The 12,619-nt window shown below is 43.0% G+C and overlaps 1 protein-coding gene across 1 annotated transcript in view; it reads left to right on the forward strand.

Moving 5' to 3' along the window:
• Positions 1-4,739, forward strand: part of CCN4 (cellular communication network factor 4) — a 35,265-nt gene extending 30,526 nt beyond the window's left edge. The window contains exons 3-5 of the mRNA XM_041479389.1: positions 1,111-1,368; positions 3,320-3,513; positions 4,369-4,739. Coding sequence (XP_041335323.1) covers positions 1,111-1,368; positions 3,320-3,513; positions 4,369-4,668 — 752 coding nt within the window. The 3' untranslated portion in view covers positions 4,669-4,739. The remainder of the gene's footprint in view (positions 1-1,110; positions 1,369-3,319; positions 3,514-4,368) is intronic.
• The last annotated feature ends 7,880 nt before the right edge of the window (positions 4,740-12,619 follow it).

A 12,619-nucleotide genomic window follows, 5' to 3' on the forward strand; every position in this document is an offset into this window, starting at 1 on the left:
GACACAGCATTTTTTGAACTATCATCATCTGTGTGCATACCTAGAAGTCTCTCTGCATTCTCAGGCACAGCTCCAGCACTGAGTGATTGCCTTTTCAGCATAAAGGCTTAAGCATTACAAAAAATGCAGCTGAGTGTGAACTGGATATCTAGATCTGTGCTTGAAATTCCAACAGCTCTCATTTTTTGTGCAGAAGAAGGGATTTGTCCTTGATGTTTTCATTCAGCTCATTCTAAAAATAGGAAGCCTTTGCAGAATTTTAATCCAGCATTTCAATTTGTGTTTTCCTGAAGCAGCTCCATTTCCGACCAGACTCAAAACAGAAGCAACCCAACCAGTGCGTGAGCAGTGCCTCCATGTGACTAAACACAAGACTAAAGTTTGAATTTTCCATTGAAAGCCACTGCTTCCAAATAACTGTGTATAATTTGAAACAAACAAAACCAAAAATGCTGCTCTGTGATTCCTGTTCACGAGCAATCAGAAAGCTTGACTTTTAAAAGTGATTTTATTTTAAAAAGTTATACATCGAATATTTATTTTCATGGCTTTATGATGTGTACTTCATTTTCCAAGAAAACTGCTCTGTTATAAACTGGAAAAGATCCAGTTTCCTAAATATAGGAATCCAGTGCCATTTAGTTGCTCCCTTGTTTGTCGTTCCCTTTTGCTTCAGATATACAGTGTTGTGAACAGCTGTGTCATATGTGCAACTCCATGAAGTCCCCTCATATGTCTTTGAAAACCTCAAATTTCACTATATATTTTTTTAAATAACTTTGATTTCTTCCCCTGTAGGTAATTCCTACCACCAAGCTATGAAATTATTTTGGTTTTTTAAAGTAAGAATTTATGGATAAAATGTGTTTTGTATTCTAACTTATTTTTTCCTGGAAACATTAAAAGGTTCTCCTTTTTTTGCTGTGATTTAGAATGGAAACAGTTTCCTAGATGGTGTGACTACACATGGTGCAGCATCAGGCTGAACACGTGGCTCCACAGCACTGCCAGCCCAGGGATCCTTGGTAAAGGAACACATCAGAGCTGTTTGTTGCAAGCATTCTTTTAATGGTGCTCTGTGTGTTTTTCTCTCTCTTTCTTTCTTTTCAGAGATTGTTGGTGTAGGATGTGTCCTCAATGGAGTCAGGTACAAGAATGGGGAGACATTTCAGCCCAACTGCAAATACAACTGCACGTGCATTAATGGGGCTGTGGGCTGTGTGCCCATGTGCACAAACTCACGTCCTCCACTTGTCTGGTGCCCAAACCCAAAGCTGATTAAGATGGCAGGGAAGTGCTGCGAGCAGTGGGTTTGTGATGACTCCAGGAAAATCAGGAAGACATCTCCGCGCCACATCTCCTCTGCAGGTACGGTGGGAATGAGGCAGATCTCTCCTTTCCATCTGGCAGAGTCTACAAGCAAAGTATCAGCTTGTACTGCCAGACCTGGCAGGTGTCTAACCTTTGTGAGGGAGATAGAGCCTCCCACACAGCACGTGCTGCAGGACAGGGCAGGCAAACACCAGTGGAACTCGTTAGTAGCAATATGGATTTGGATGTTCCATCCCTGGTGGTGTTCAAGACCAGGCTGGGTGGGGCCCTAAACAACCTAGTTTATCCAGTTGATCTAGTGGGCGCTACCCCTGGCCATGGCAGGGGAGTTCATTGAGATGACCTTTAAGGTCCTTTCCAGCACAAACCATTTCACGATTCTGTGCATATGATATTCATCAAACATTCTTGTGCAACCATTCTGGAATTCTGTGTGCCAAAGCCCCCTTTGAAGGGCATGTCTGCTGGAACTCTGAAGATTTCAAAAGTCCTTTTTAATTCTTCATTTTATTTTTTCCCCTCAGTCTGAGCCCTCTGGGAAAGAGAATGGACTCAGTTTAATTTGGGACCAAGGCTTTCTGTCCAGGTTATATTGTTATTGTAGTGCAATTTTAAAGCCCCCGTATATTAGGAAAGGACTTAAGAGTCTCAAACTTACACAACACCTTGATGGCAGTTATTGTGTGGAAATTTCACTGTGAGGTGGGCTAAGTTGTCTTTGTGGTAGTACAACGTCATCAGTTCTGAACTGATGGCATCATTAAACCCTCTGTCCTCACACTCACATTTATGGTAATGATCACATAGCCCACTGCACAGGGCTGGTATCATTTGCCTCAAACATGGTCCCAAATGCTTAAGAAGGATTCAACTTGCCATATGTCTTAAATTTATTGTCAAAATTCCCTGTGACACACTGTAGTGACATTAGCCACATTAGCTCCTGTTTTAGACCATCTCACAAAAGCAAAGCTCAAGGAGAGATAGGACTGATGTAAACAAAGATTTTGGCTCCTTGGTGGGAAGAGCTTTTTCCCAAACCTTGTCTTTTTGTTGCACAAAAAAAAAAAAAGCCTTGGTCTTCATTTATGAGTTAAAACCACCAGAGTTTAGCCCTTGTTTCTCTGTCCCTGATAGTTCTGAAATGTGGGGTGCATCCAAATTCAGAATATCTACTACTGAAACTGGCCTTATGTCCTCATGGCCTGTGTCCCAAAACGGGCAAAAAAAAAATAGCTTTGTTTTCCTAACTTTTCTCCTGTAAGGAAAAGTCTTACAGAAGTCAGAGTAGCATTTATTACATGTAATATAATAATTAATACAATAATAAATATAACAGCGAGCAAGCTCAATGCAGCAATTTCTATCAGAGTTTTGCCTGTGACTGTCCTGTGAGCTTAAAGCAGTGGGGACTTTGGCTGAGGCTGGGACAGAACCATAACTAGGGTCATTGGCTGCTTTCAAAACAGAGCCCACCCTTTCTTGAAATGGCTGCTGAGCTCTCTGAGAGCTATTGAAGCTGTTCTTCCTCCCACTGAAAGGCTGTGGCTGCTTCCCAAGCCCTCTGCCATCCAGCAGAGACTGTTGACCACTTTCTGCTACGGGGAACCAATAGAATGGGCTCAGAAATAAACCTCCATGGTGAGATCAGACCTCATCCCCTTTCTCCACCCGCTGGCTCAGGCTTCTGTAATTGTTTATATTGTGGCAGCACCTGGGGGTCCCAAACAAGGACCCCCTTGTGTGAGGCTGTGAAGGGAAATAAAGGAATGAGCCCTGGCCCCGAGCGCTCGCAGCGATGGAGAGTCTGACACAAGTAGGTCAGCACAAAGGGGGTGGGATGAGGGAGTTCACAGGAATGCTGAGCCACTTCACTGTGGTTTACTTATTTGGGTTAGTGGCCTGAATGTGCAATGAGCTGGGGAGAGGGTGTTTAATATGTAAAGCTGCCCGGGCTGAATAATGTGGGGTTAATCTGTGTCCGCAGCGTACGAGGGAGAGGATGAAGCCTGGCAGAAGAACTGCATTGTGCACACCTCACCCTGGAGTCCCTGCTCAAAGACCTGTGGGCTGGGCATCTCCACCAGGATTTCCAATGACAACGACCAGTGCCGGCTCCTGAAGGAAAGCCGCCTGTGCAACATGAGGCCCTGTGAGGTGGATATAACCCAGCACATCAAGGTGGGGACTGCTTCTTTGTGCCCCCCTCGAGCTGCATGGACACTGAGTCGCCTTTGTTTGGCAGCATTCAGGCCTCATGAGGCTGCACTTGTACATGGACTTACTGTGCTGCACAGAGTTCCAAAATATGCCCTGCCTGTGTTAATATGAAAGCCTTTCCCTGAGACTTTCAGCTCCAGCCAAAAGGTCCTTGCAAAGAAAGCCAAGCCAAGCCTGCTGTGCTTGATGCTGGCTTGGACAGCCCTGTACTCAGCTGGCAGAAAAGCAGTGCTGCATGCCTGGTCATGGCTATGAACTCTATTGTGCAAGTATCCTACTTGCAGCTTTTGGGTTCCTATGTCTAAACATGTAAATCTTTCACACCGCTAGGTCAGGGCTGTAAAAGTCTTCCTAATCTACAAATCCCTTTAAACATAGGAATCATAGAATAGAATAACAGAATCCTTAAAGTTGGAAAAGATGTCCAAGATCAGTAAGCCCAGCCTTCGACTGAATACCACCATGCTTGATAAACCACACTGCAAATTGCCACGTCTATTTGTTTTTTGAATACTTCCAGAGATGGTGGCTCCATCACTTCCCTGGGCAGCTTTTTCAAATGCTTAACCTCTCCTTCAGAGAAGAAATTTTTCCTCATATCCAGCCTGAAACACTCATTGCACAATTTGAGGCCATTTCTCTTTGTCTAACACTGTTTACCTGGTAGAAGAGGCTGAGCCCCCCCATCCCCCCGATCTTCCCTTCCTTGCCTCATCCTCCTTTCAGGTAGTTGTAAAGAGCAAGGTGAGTTTTATGTCCTACATGTATCAGCACTGAATATTAACCTCTTTGTTTTTATTTTCTTCTCTGATTTAGCCTGGGAAGAAATGCTTGGCTGTCTACAGGGCGAATGAACCCACGAACTACACCATCTCTGGATGTGTGAGCAAAAGTCCATACAGGCCCAAATACTGCGGCGTCTGCACAGACAACAGATGCTGCACACCCTACAAGTCCAAGACTATTGAAGTGAGGTTTCAGTGCCCAGATGGAACTGAGTTTTCCTGGAAAATTATGTGGATCAATGCTTGTTTTTGCAACCTGAACTGCAGGAACCCCAATGACATCTTTGCTGACTTGGCTCATTACTATGATTACTCTGAAATCGCTAATTAAATTGGCTGAATTCTGGAATTGACCCTTTGCTCTGATTTTACAGAGGTTTTAAAATAAAAGGAGAATCTTCATCCATTGCCAATGTGCAATTTGTGTTTTTACTGAGTTAGGATGTTGATGGCTTGAGAGGCTATCTAGAAGAGAGGCTAGACAGTGTTAAAGGAATAAAGTCGATATTTATTAAAAAGGCCTTCAAAGGATACAAACCTGGGCAATACAAGAGCCCAGCCAAGGCTATACCCAGGATGGACGACTGGTCATGGGTTTTCACACTTTCATAAGTTTTGGGTCCATTTACATATTGGGTTAATTGTCCAATTACAGCTTCAGGTTATGAAGTCCCATCCTCCCAGTCTGCTCTCCCCAATTTGATGTTGTTTATACTTTTTGGGCCTGAAGCTGTAGTGGTGTCCTTGGTTCTTGGGCTGTTTTGTCTAAGCTGTGAAGATAACTTGCTTTAGTACTTTACATGAAGTTCAGAGTTATAAACTAATGCAGTACAGAATCTGGAAAATATGAAAGCAAAAACCTAAGGCATCAATGTTAAATCTCTGTTTTGTCACACTGTTTTTGAAGAGGCCTTGAACAAACAAGATTTTTAACTCTAATAGATCTTCATCCATTAACAGTAGCCAGAAATTCCTTTATGCACTGATGTTGGGGCTTATATGACGGTTCTATTTGCACTGTCATTTACTAAGCCAGCAGTTTAATTGCCCATAGGGAAGAACAGTGCACTAGTATGACAGCAAAAGTATGGCTGTCATTAGCTTAGACATGAAATTCAGACATCCTTATTGTCATTTCTTTGTCATTGAATGTTATTATCTAAGCTGGAAAACTGACATATATGTTTTATATTCAACATTAGACACCAGGATTTGATGGTCTTGAAGCTAAAGTCTAACATCTGTCACACTGAGATCAGTCCTAGAATCACCCCTCTGTTATTCTCAGTAGTCAAATTCTACTGCATGGTGAATTTCATGGGAAAATCCTAGAGGGAAGAATGTTTCTTCTGAAATCTCTGTGTGATGTTTCTGTCTCTCACTGCAATAGGCTGGGTCCAAGAACTGTTTTTGTCTCTCACTGCAATATGCTGTGTCCTGCTCTCCTTGGACTCACCTCAAAACTCTTTAAATATCTTGTGCCAAGAACATTTTCATAGTTCTCTGCATTCTCTGATTTTGAATAGCCTGACTGAATCCAAAACAGCCACCCCAGAGCTCATGTTTTCAGGATCCATCTAATCCACAGGTGATGTATTGCTCCTAGGATATCTCTGCAGATGAAATGTAGACAGCCAGATAAGAAATGAAGGACATGACCTCTTGCATCCATTTATTCTGATAGAAATAGAAATTGTGTGGCCTGTGCTTGGGGACCACCACCACCTCCTGCTCCCCATGGTGTTACCAACACACAGGTGCCTCTTCCCACTGCCACCTTGCCAGTAACACAAATCTTTGTTTTGCATGACTGGGGTGGAGGAAAGGAGATGTGTTAAATGAGAAAACAGGTGTTAGGCTTCACATCAGCTCTGAGAATGTGTGGATGCAGAATGAGAGGCAAAGCTTGACATAGTTTCTGGTGCATTCATTCCAGCTGGGCTAATGCTTAGAGTAAACGTCAATGTAAACATTTTCTACAGAAGTGGTCTCACATGCAAATATGAGCTAAAAACAAACAAACAAACAAACAAACAAACAACCCTGTCATTACCTTTCCAGGTAAGAAATTTATCATCACTGAAGGATGTTGTAGCCAGTTTTTTCTCCAATTTATTTTTAGTACAGCAGCCATGTCCTATGTGTTTGTTGTTGCTTCAGTTGGGAGAGCAGAACTGTGTTTCTGCATGAACAAGAGAACTGTAGTATCCACTTCAAAAGTCCCTGGTGGCACAGTAGAACTGTGTAGGACTGCTGAGTGACACATGATCTGGAGATCTGAACAATACAGGGCTGAACTTTGGGTGATGCAGTTATTTTGCTTTACTTTCAGCTGGCAAAGTTTCTGTCTTCATCTTGATAACCCAGCAGAAGCTTGATTAATTTCTGGAGACATAAAATTTTCTGGTGATGATGAATTAAAAGTTCTTGTGAGTGGCCTAAAAATAATACCATGCCTATATAAAAACAATTAGGAAAAATGCTGTATACCTTCAAAAGCTGTTAACACCAATAGCATCTTAATTTGTACACAAGGATTTGGCCTATATATTCTTTATACACCTAGGTCATTCCTGAATTTAAAGCTTTATTTCTTTTTTGAAACTTCCATGAAATCTCTCATGGCAGAAAGGATAGGTGATCCTTGCCCCCATTTTCCTATGCAGGTGCAAAGCCCTTCTTTCTTTCTCTAGTGATAAGGAACCTGAGGCCATCACATTTTGCAACATTCAACCTCATGACTGCCTTGGCCTGGATGATGTGACAGCAGAATTCACACCTGACCTATTTGCCTCCAGCCAAACATGACCTCAGCACTTGCAAGAATGAGAATGTTACATTGCAAACTCCATCCCTTTGTTAGAAAAAGTTCCATGTCAACATACAAAAAAGAGGCTGTGGCCAAGAATTTGACAATGTTTTCCAAAAGGGAAAATGGTGTGTATTAAAAAGTTACAGGGAAGACTTACCAGGACCATTTGCTCAACCAGGTTCCCAAATATGACTTGGAACCCTGTGTTCTAATTATTGTCCATCTTAAAATGCCATATTTATGCATGTGTGTATACACATAAAAAGAAATAAATTATAAATAATAAAAATAAATACACATCTATACATTTATATGTAGATGTATGCACACCTATAAAATATCATTTGCAGTCATCTATATAAATATTGTATATAATATTATTTATAAAACCTTATGGAAACATCTCCATGAATATATATACACGTATATTTATATATCTATGTATTCCTATGGCGCATAAAAAGCAGTGCACATATAATTTGTGTTTGTAAGTACATTCAGTCTTTCTCTGTCTTACATGTACACAAAAGGAAGCAAGAAAACAGGACCAGATCATGTATGAAAATCTCTTTCCCTTAACTGGCTTGCTCTGCTTTGCGATTAGTTAATTCTGTAACCACAGCAATCAAATGCTGCAGTGGCTGTAACACAAGGCTTTCACTGAGAGATAAAAGAAGCTATTGAGAGCTAATGCATGACCAGCAGCTCCAGTGCGTGTCAGTTTTTAGTGAAGTGAATGCCTGGAAACCACAGATCTTGCCCAACGCACCCAAGATGTTTCTGTCTCCAGCCTGGTTTCCTAAGGAAACTGAGTGTATGCAGCCATACTGCTCATTTGTTTGTCTGTCAGGCAGTCCCTTTGTGGGAAATGTCAAACAAAGCAGGCAGAAGTGTAAGGATCTCAGAAGCATTGCAATTCCTGCAATAAAACATGAAATCAAAGAGCAGGGCAGGGAAGAGGCCGACCACACTGTCCCTGCCAAGCCCGTGCACACCTGCCCGGCAGCCACTGCACCCAGCAGGTCTGCAGTGTGGCCCAGCCACCCCAGCAGCAGCACAAAGGGCTTTTCAACAGATTTGCCAGCTGGAAACGAGTAGCCATGGAGGAGGCAGAGCTGAAGAAATCACAGATGGGGAATAGTGGTTATTACAGTGCTGTAAAGGAGTTTTGTAGAGACATTGGACACAAATCTGTAGGAAACCAAGCACTGTGAGCTCTACTGCTCTGCTTGTGCCACTGGTTGTCTGTCCAGTGGCTCTGAATGGGCAAAAGAGTCACTTGTAGCCAATTACATTGATCTGCACTCTGTGGTGCATTTGAGATCCTTTGTTTCAATGGGTGTTTACAAGAAGATTAGCCTTAGGACTAAGGCAACAGTCCAGCTTTAGATTCAGCTCCCTGGCTCCTTCTGTGCCTGGGGAAATCGTGTATCCTTTACAAAAGTACTTTTGTGGTTACTGTTTTAATTCACTGAAGATCTAGATCCCCAAAGGCTTTTATGGATCCAGCCCTTTGCTTCACTTTTCCTCAGGATTTCAAAGCCAGAACAAGGCCCTACTGTTCATTGCCTCTGTTGGGAGTGAAAACTCCTCCAGCAGGAACTGATGCTCACTGTACATTTGTGCAATGGGCCAGGTCTCTGCTGGGACCTGAAAGTGATGCCACCATCCAAGGAAGAAAATTACAGCATTGAGGAGATACCAGGATCAGACCCCCCTGCTGCAATGGGCGAGTGAAAGGCTAGAGAAAGGATGAGAGTGACAATTTTGCAATCCACCTAAGCCAAGACAGTTTAACACACATTCAGCTCATGGCAACCATCCTGTTGGTCCTGTAGGCTGGGTCAAGGATGAAGGGTGGGATTTTGAAGGTCTGGTCATGCTGGTTCATACCAGCAGGCATGAAGCTTATTAAAATGCCTTTGCATGAAGCGTTGGCTGGAATTTAAAACACCATTTTGGTGTTCTTGCAAGTGGAAACAAGGTGTAGTGCAGTTGCCATGTTTTTGATGTGTTCACTAGGGTTGTGCTGTGTATACTAATATTCCAGGAAAACCACAACATTTATAAAGACTTGTAAATGAAACCCTGGGATTTTTTTTTTTTTTTGTCCCAGCTTTCTTGAAGGAAATTTGAAACAGTTTATTAAACTGATAGAGACAGTGTTCTCACTATCTAGAGGCACATCTCCATACATTTATCTTCTCAAATTGTGACTTTCCATTTATAGAGTTTCCAATTATAGAGTTATTTCTGTAAGCTTCATATACTGAAATATATGAAAAAATTAATGGGAAAACCAGATTGGTTTGGCAGTCTGAGTTACTCCAGCTATATAACACATTACTTGTTTGTAAAGCATTATGGTGAGGTTTTTTAACATGGCACATTGCGGCTGTGGTTTAAAGATATTAAATAAGTGGCAAATGGTTAATGAACTGTGACTGACACCTTGTTTAGAAGTTTAGGCAAGCAAATGAAGGTGAAATATATCTGTGACTGACATTTCCTTTTTCCATCTTCTTGCCTGGCCAATGTCCGAGTGGACATTTGCAATCTGTGACAAAGCCATGAACTGGAGGACACATAAAATTAAAGAGCCTGCACTGCAGTGTGGTAAAAAAGGATGGTCTGAGAACATTTCCTTAATTTTGAATATTTGGCAGATTGTAAAGCCAGTTGTTTCCCAACTGACATTTCTTTGCTGGTCTGTTTCTGGCTCAACATTTGGGTTTTTTTTTCTGCAATACTCTTATTGGATTTGGGACAGAGGTCTAGAGTATTTGAGCAAAGTGGAGTGTATTACCCAACTTGCCTAAGCATGTCTTCATTATTGGTTCTCTTGAGAAGTTGTGGGAGTAACCTGTTTGCAAAAGCCATACACACTGAAATTGTTCAAACAAGGTTATTAAAAACATGGGGGAAAGCATTTAAATCAAAGAATCATTGTTTTGTATCCCTTCATTTACATACTTCCAGAGCTAACTCCAGTAAGGATTCTACCTTTTAATTCTAGAAAAAAATACCTGTAGTGTTTTCCAACAAATCCAGCTTGCCTTCCAGCTTGAAGTATGTTACTTACCTTCATAAGAACATAAACACTTTGAGTGGCCTCCTGTCCTGGACTAAGATTGGTCACTTGGGCTTGTTTATGGTAAGAAAGCACCTTCTCAGTCTCCCCAGCCTTCTACTCCAGTGTGCCTTTTGCTTTACTCTTACTCTTTTGCTCTCTCTCTTTTTTTTTTTTTTTTCCCCAGGAAGGGCAGAAGGGCAGTCCTCTACACTTTTAAGGTACTGTATTTCCCTGCTGTCTCTACAGGTACCAGAAGTCCCATCTGGCCTCTCAACCTCTGCTCACCCATGTGGCAGCTGCCCAGCACACAATCCTGCATGAAGGGCTTCCTGGCTGCTTTCACTACTCTGGGAATATCATCATCTCCTCAGTACTTTGCACTTTGCAAATGAATTGCTGACCCTTTGTGAGGCTCTGCTTCTGTAGGATCCCCTCTGCCCCAAACACACATGAGCAGCAGAGAGGGAATCACCACAGGATCAGATCAATGTTTAACATTGGCAGCTGGTGATAAAGAAATAAGATTTTTTTTTATTTGGTCATATTATCATTAAAAATAAATGAAAACATATTGCAGTCATTCAGCAAATGACAATTTCCTAGCTGGAGAGGTCTGTGTGGGTCTTAGGCCCAGCAGGTTTGTGGGATGGTGTGCATCTCACCCTTGTGTGTGGGGCTGGCTGGCACCTTTGCATGGGGTGGGTTTGCCAAACCCTACAAGCAGATTGGACATTCCCTGTGCCAATGCCAGGTCCAAAGGGTGGGGCAGACCCACAGCTCAGCAGCCCCATCTTCCCTGCCCATGGTGCTGCTGAGCCTCCTGCAGGTACATACATACACATAGATATATACACACACAGATACATACACACACAGGTACATACACATAGATACACTCGCACAGATACATACACACATAGATACACACACACACAGGTATACACACACACATAGATACATACACACACAGGTACATACACAGATACATACACACACATAGATATATACACACACAGAGCCAGGGCATGAAAATCCCAGGCTGGTGGTACGTCCTGCTTTTTTCCAAGTGCCCTGGCTCATGTAGGCTTTGCCTGGAGCTGCCCCAGCCCTTCTCCAGTGTTGCTGCCCAGCAAACATCCCTGCCCTCGCCCAGCCCCCTCCACACACTGACCTTGACCTGAATACCATAATCCACCCCAGCCACAAGCAAGGTACACACACACACAGGTACATACACACACATAGATACACACACAGATACATACACACACATAGATACACACACACAGGTACATACATACACATAGATATATACACACACAGATACATACACACACAGGTATACACACACACACAGATACATACGCACACAGGTACATAAACACATAGATACATACACACACAAGTACATACACAGATACATACACACACAGATACATACACACACATAGATATATACACACACAGAGCCAGGGCATGAAAATCCCAGGCTGGTGGTACGTCCTGCTTTTTTCCAAGTGCCCTGGCTCATGTAGGCTTTGCCTGGAGCTGCCCCAGCCCTTCTCCAGTGTTGCTGCCCAGCAAACAACCCTGCCCTCGCCCAGCCCCCTCCACACACTGACCTTGACCTGAATACCATAATCCACCCCAGCCACAAGCAATTGCAGAGAGTGGCAGGTCACCCAGGGATAGTTTTTGCAGCTCTACTTCAGGTCACAGCCCACTATGGTGCAGCTGCTTGTGTAGGAAAACTGCCTGCCCTTTCCCAGCCCTTGGGCTGTTCCAGACGTGCCCAGCGATGTCTGCATCCAGTGTGTGATGCACATCCACCAGTGCCAAAGTATGTAAGGGTCTATGGGATGTGGGGCTGCCCCTTCAATGACATCAAAACAATAACTCTCCTCCAGCCCATAGGAGTGCTGGGTAAGCAAATGATCCCCACGCTGAGCTGCAGAGAACAGACACTGAACTGTCTGGCAGTTGCAATCAGAAGCCTTTTTTTTCCTTTTTCTTCCCCCCTAACACTGGTCAGCAGCTGTGTTGTTTATAAAATGAATGGAGCCCTTAATGAAGCAATAGATAGAAACAGTGAGAGGCAGTGTCTGTCTGTTACAAAGGGCTGAGGGGGAAGGGTTGAGCTCTTAAAATACCCTGACATCCTTTCTGTCACTTATTTTAACATTAGGCATAGCAGTGATCTGCTATCACCATAAAGTCTGTATCTGGCTCAGTGGAAATGCTAAATCCACACATCAAACCAGCTGTTCATATAGACAGACAGGGAGAGGCTTTCTGTGCATGTGAATGTAAAGTAGTGCAAAATAGTGCAAAGAAAAAAAAGAAACAGACAGCATGTGGGAAGGGGGAGGGCCAAGCTGCAACCAACACTGCTCAGTG

Source organism: Pyrgilauda ruficollis, unplaced genomic scaffold (assembly GCF_017590135.1).
Source record: "Pyrgilauda ruficollis isolate IOZ18807 unplaced genomic scaffold, ASM1759013v1 scaffold48, whole genome shotgun sequence".
NCBI classification, from domain to species: Eukaryota; Metazoa; Chordata; class Aves; order Passeriformes; family Passeridae; genus Pyrgilauda; species Pyrgilauda ruficollis.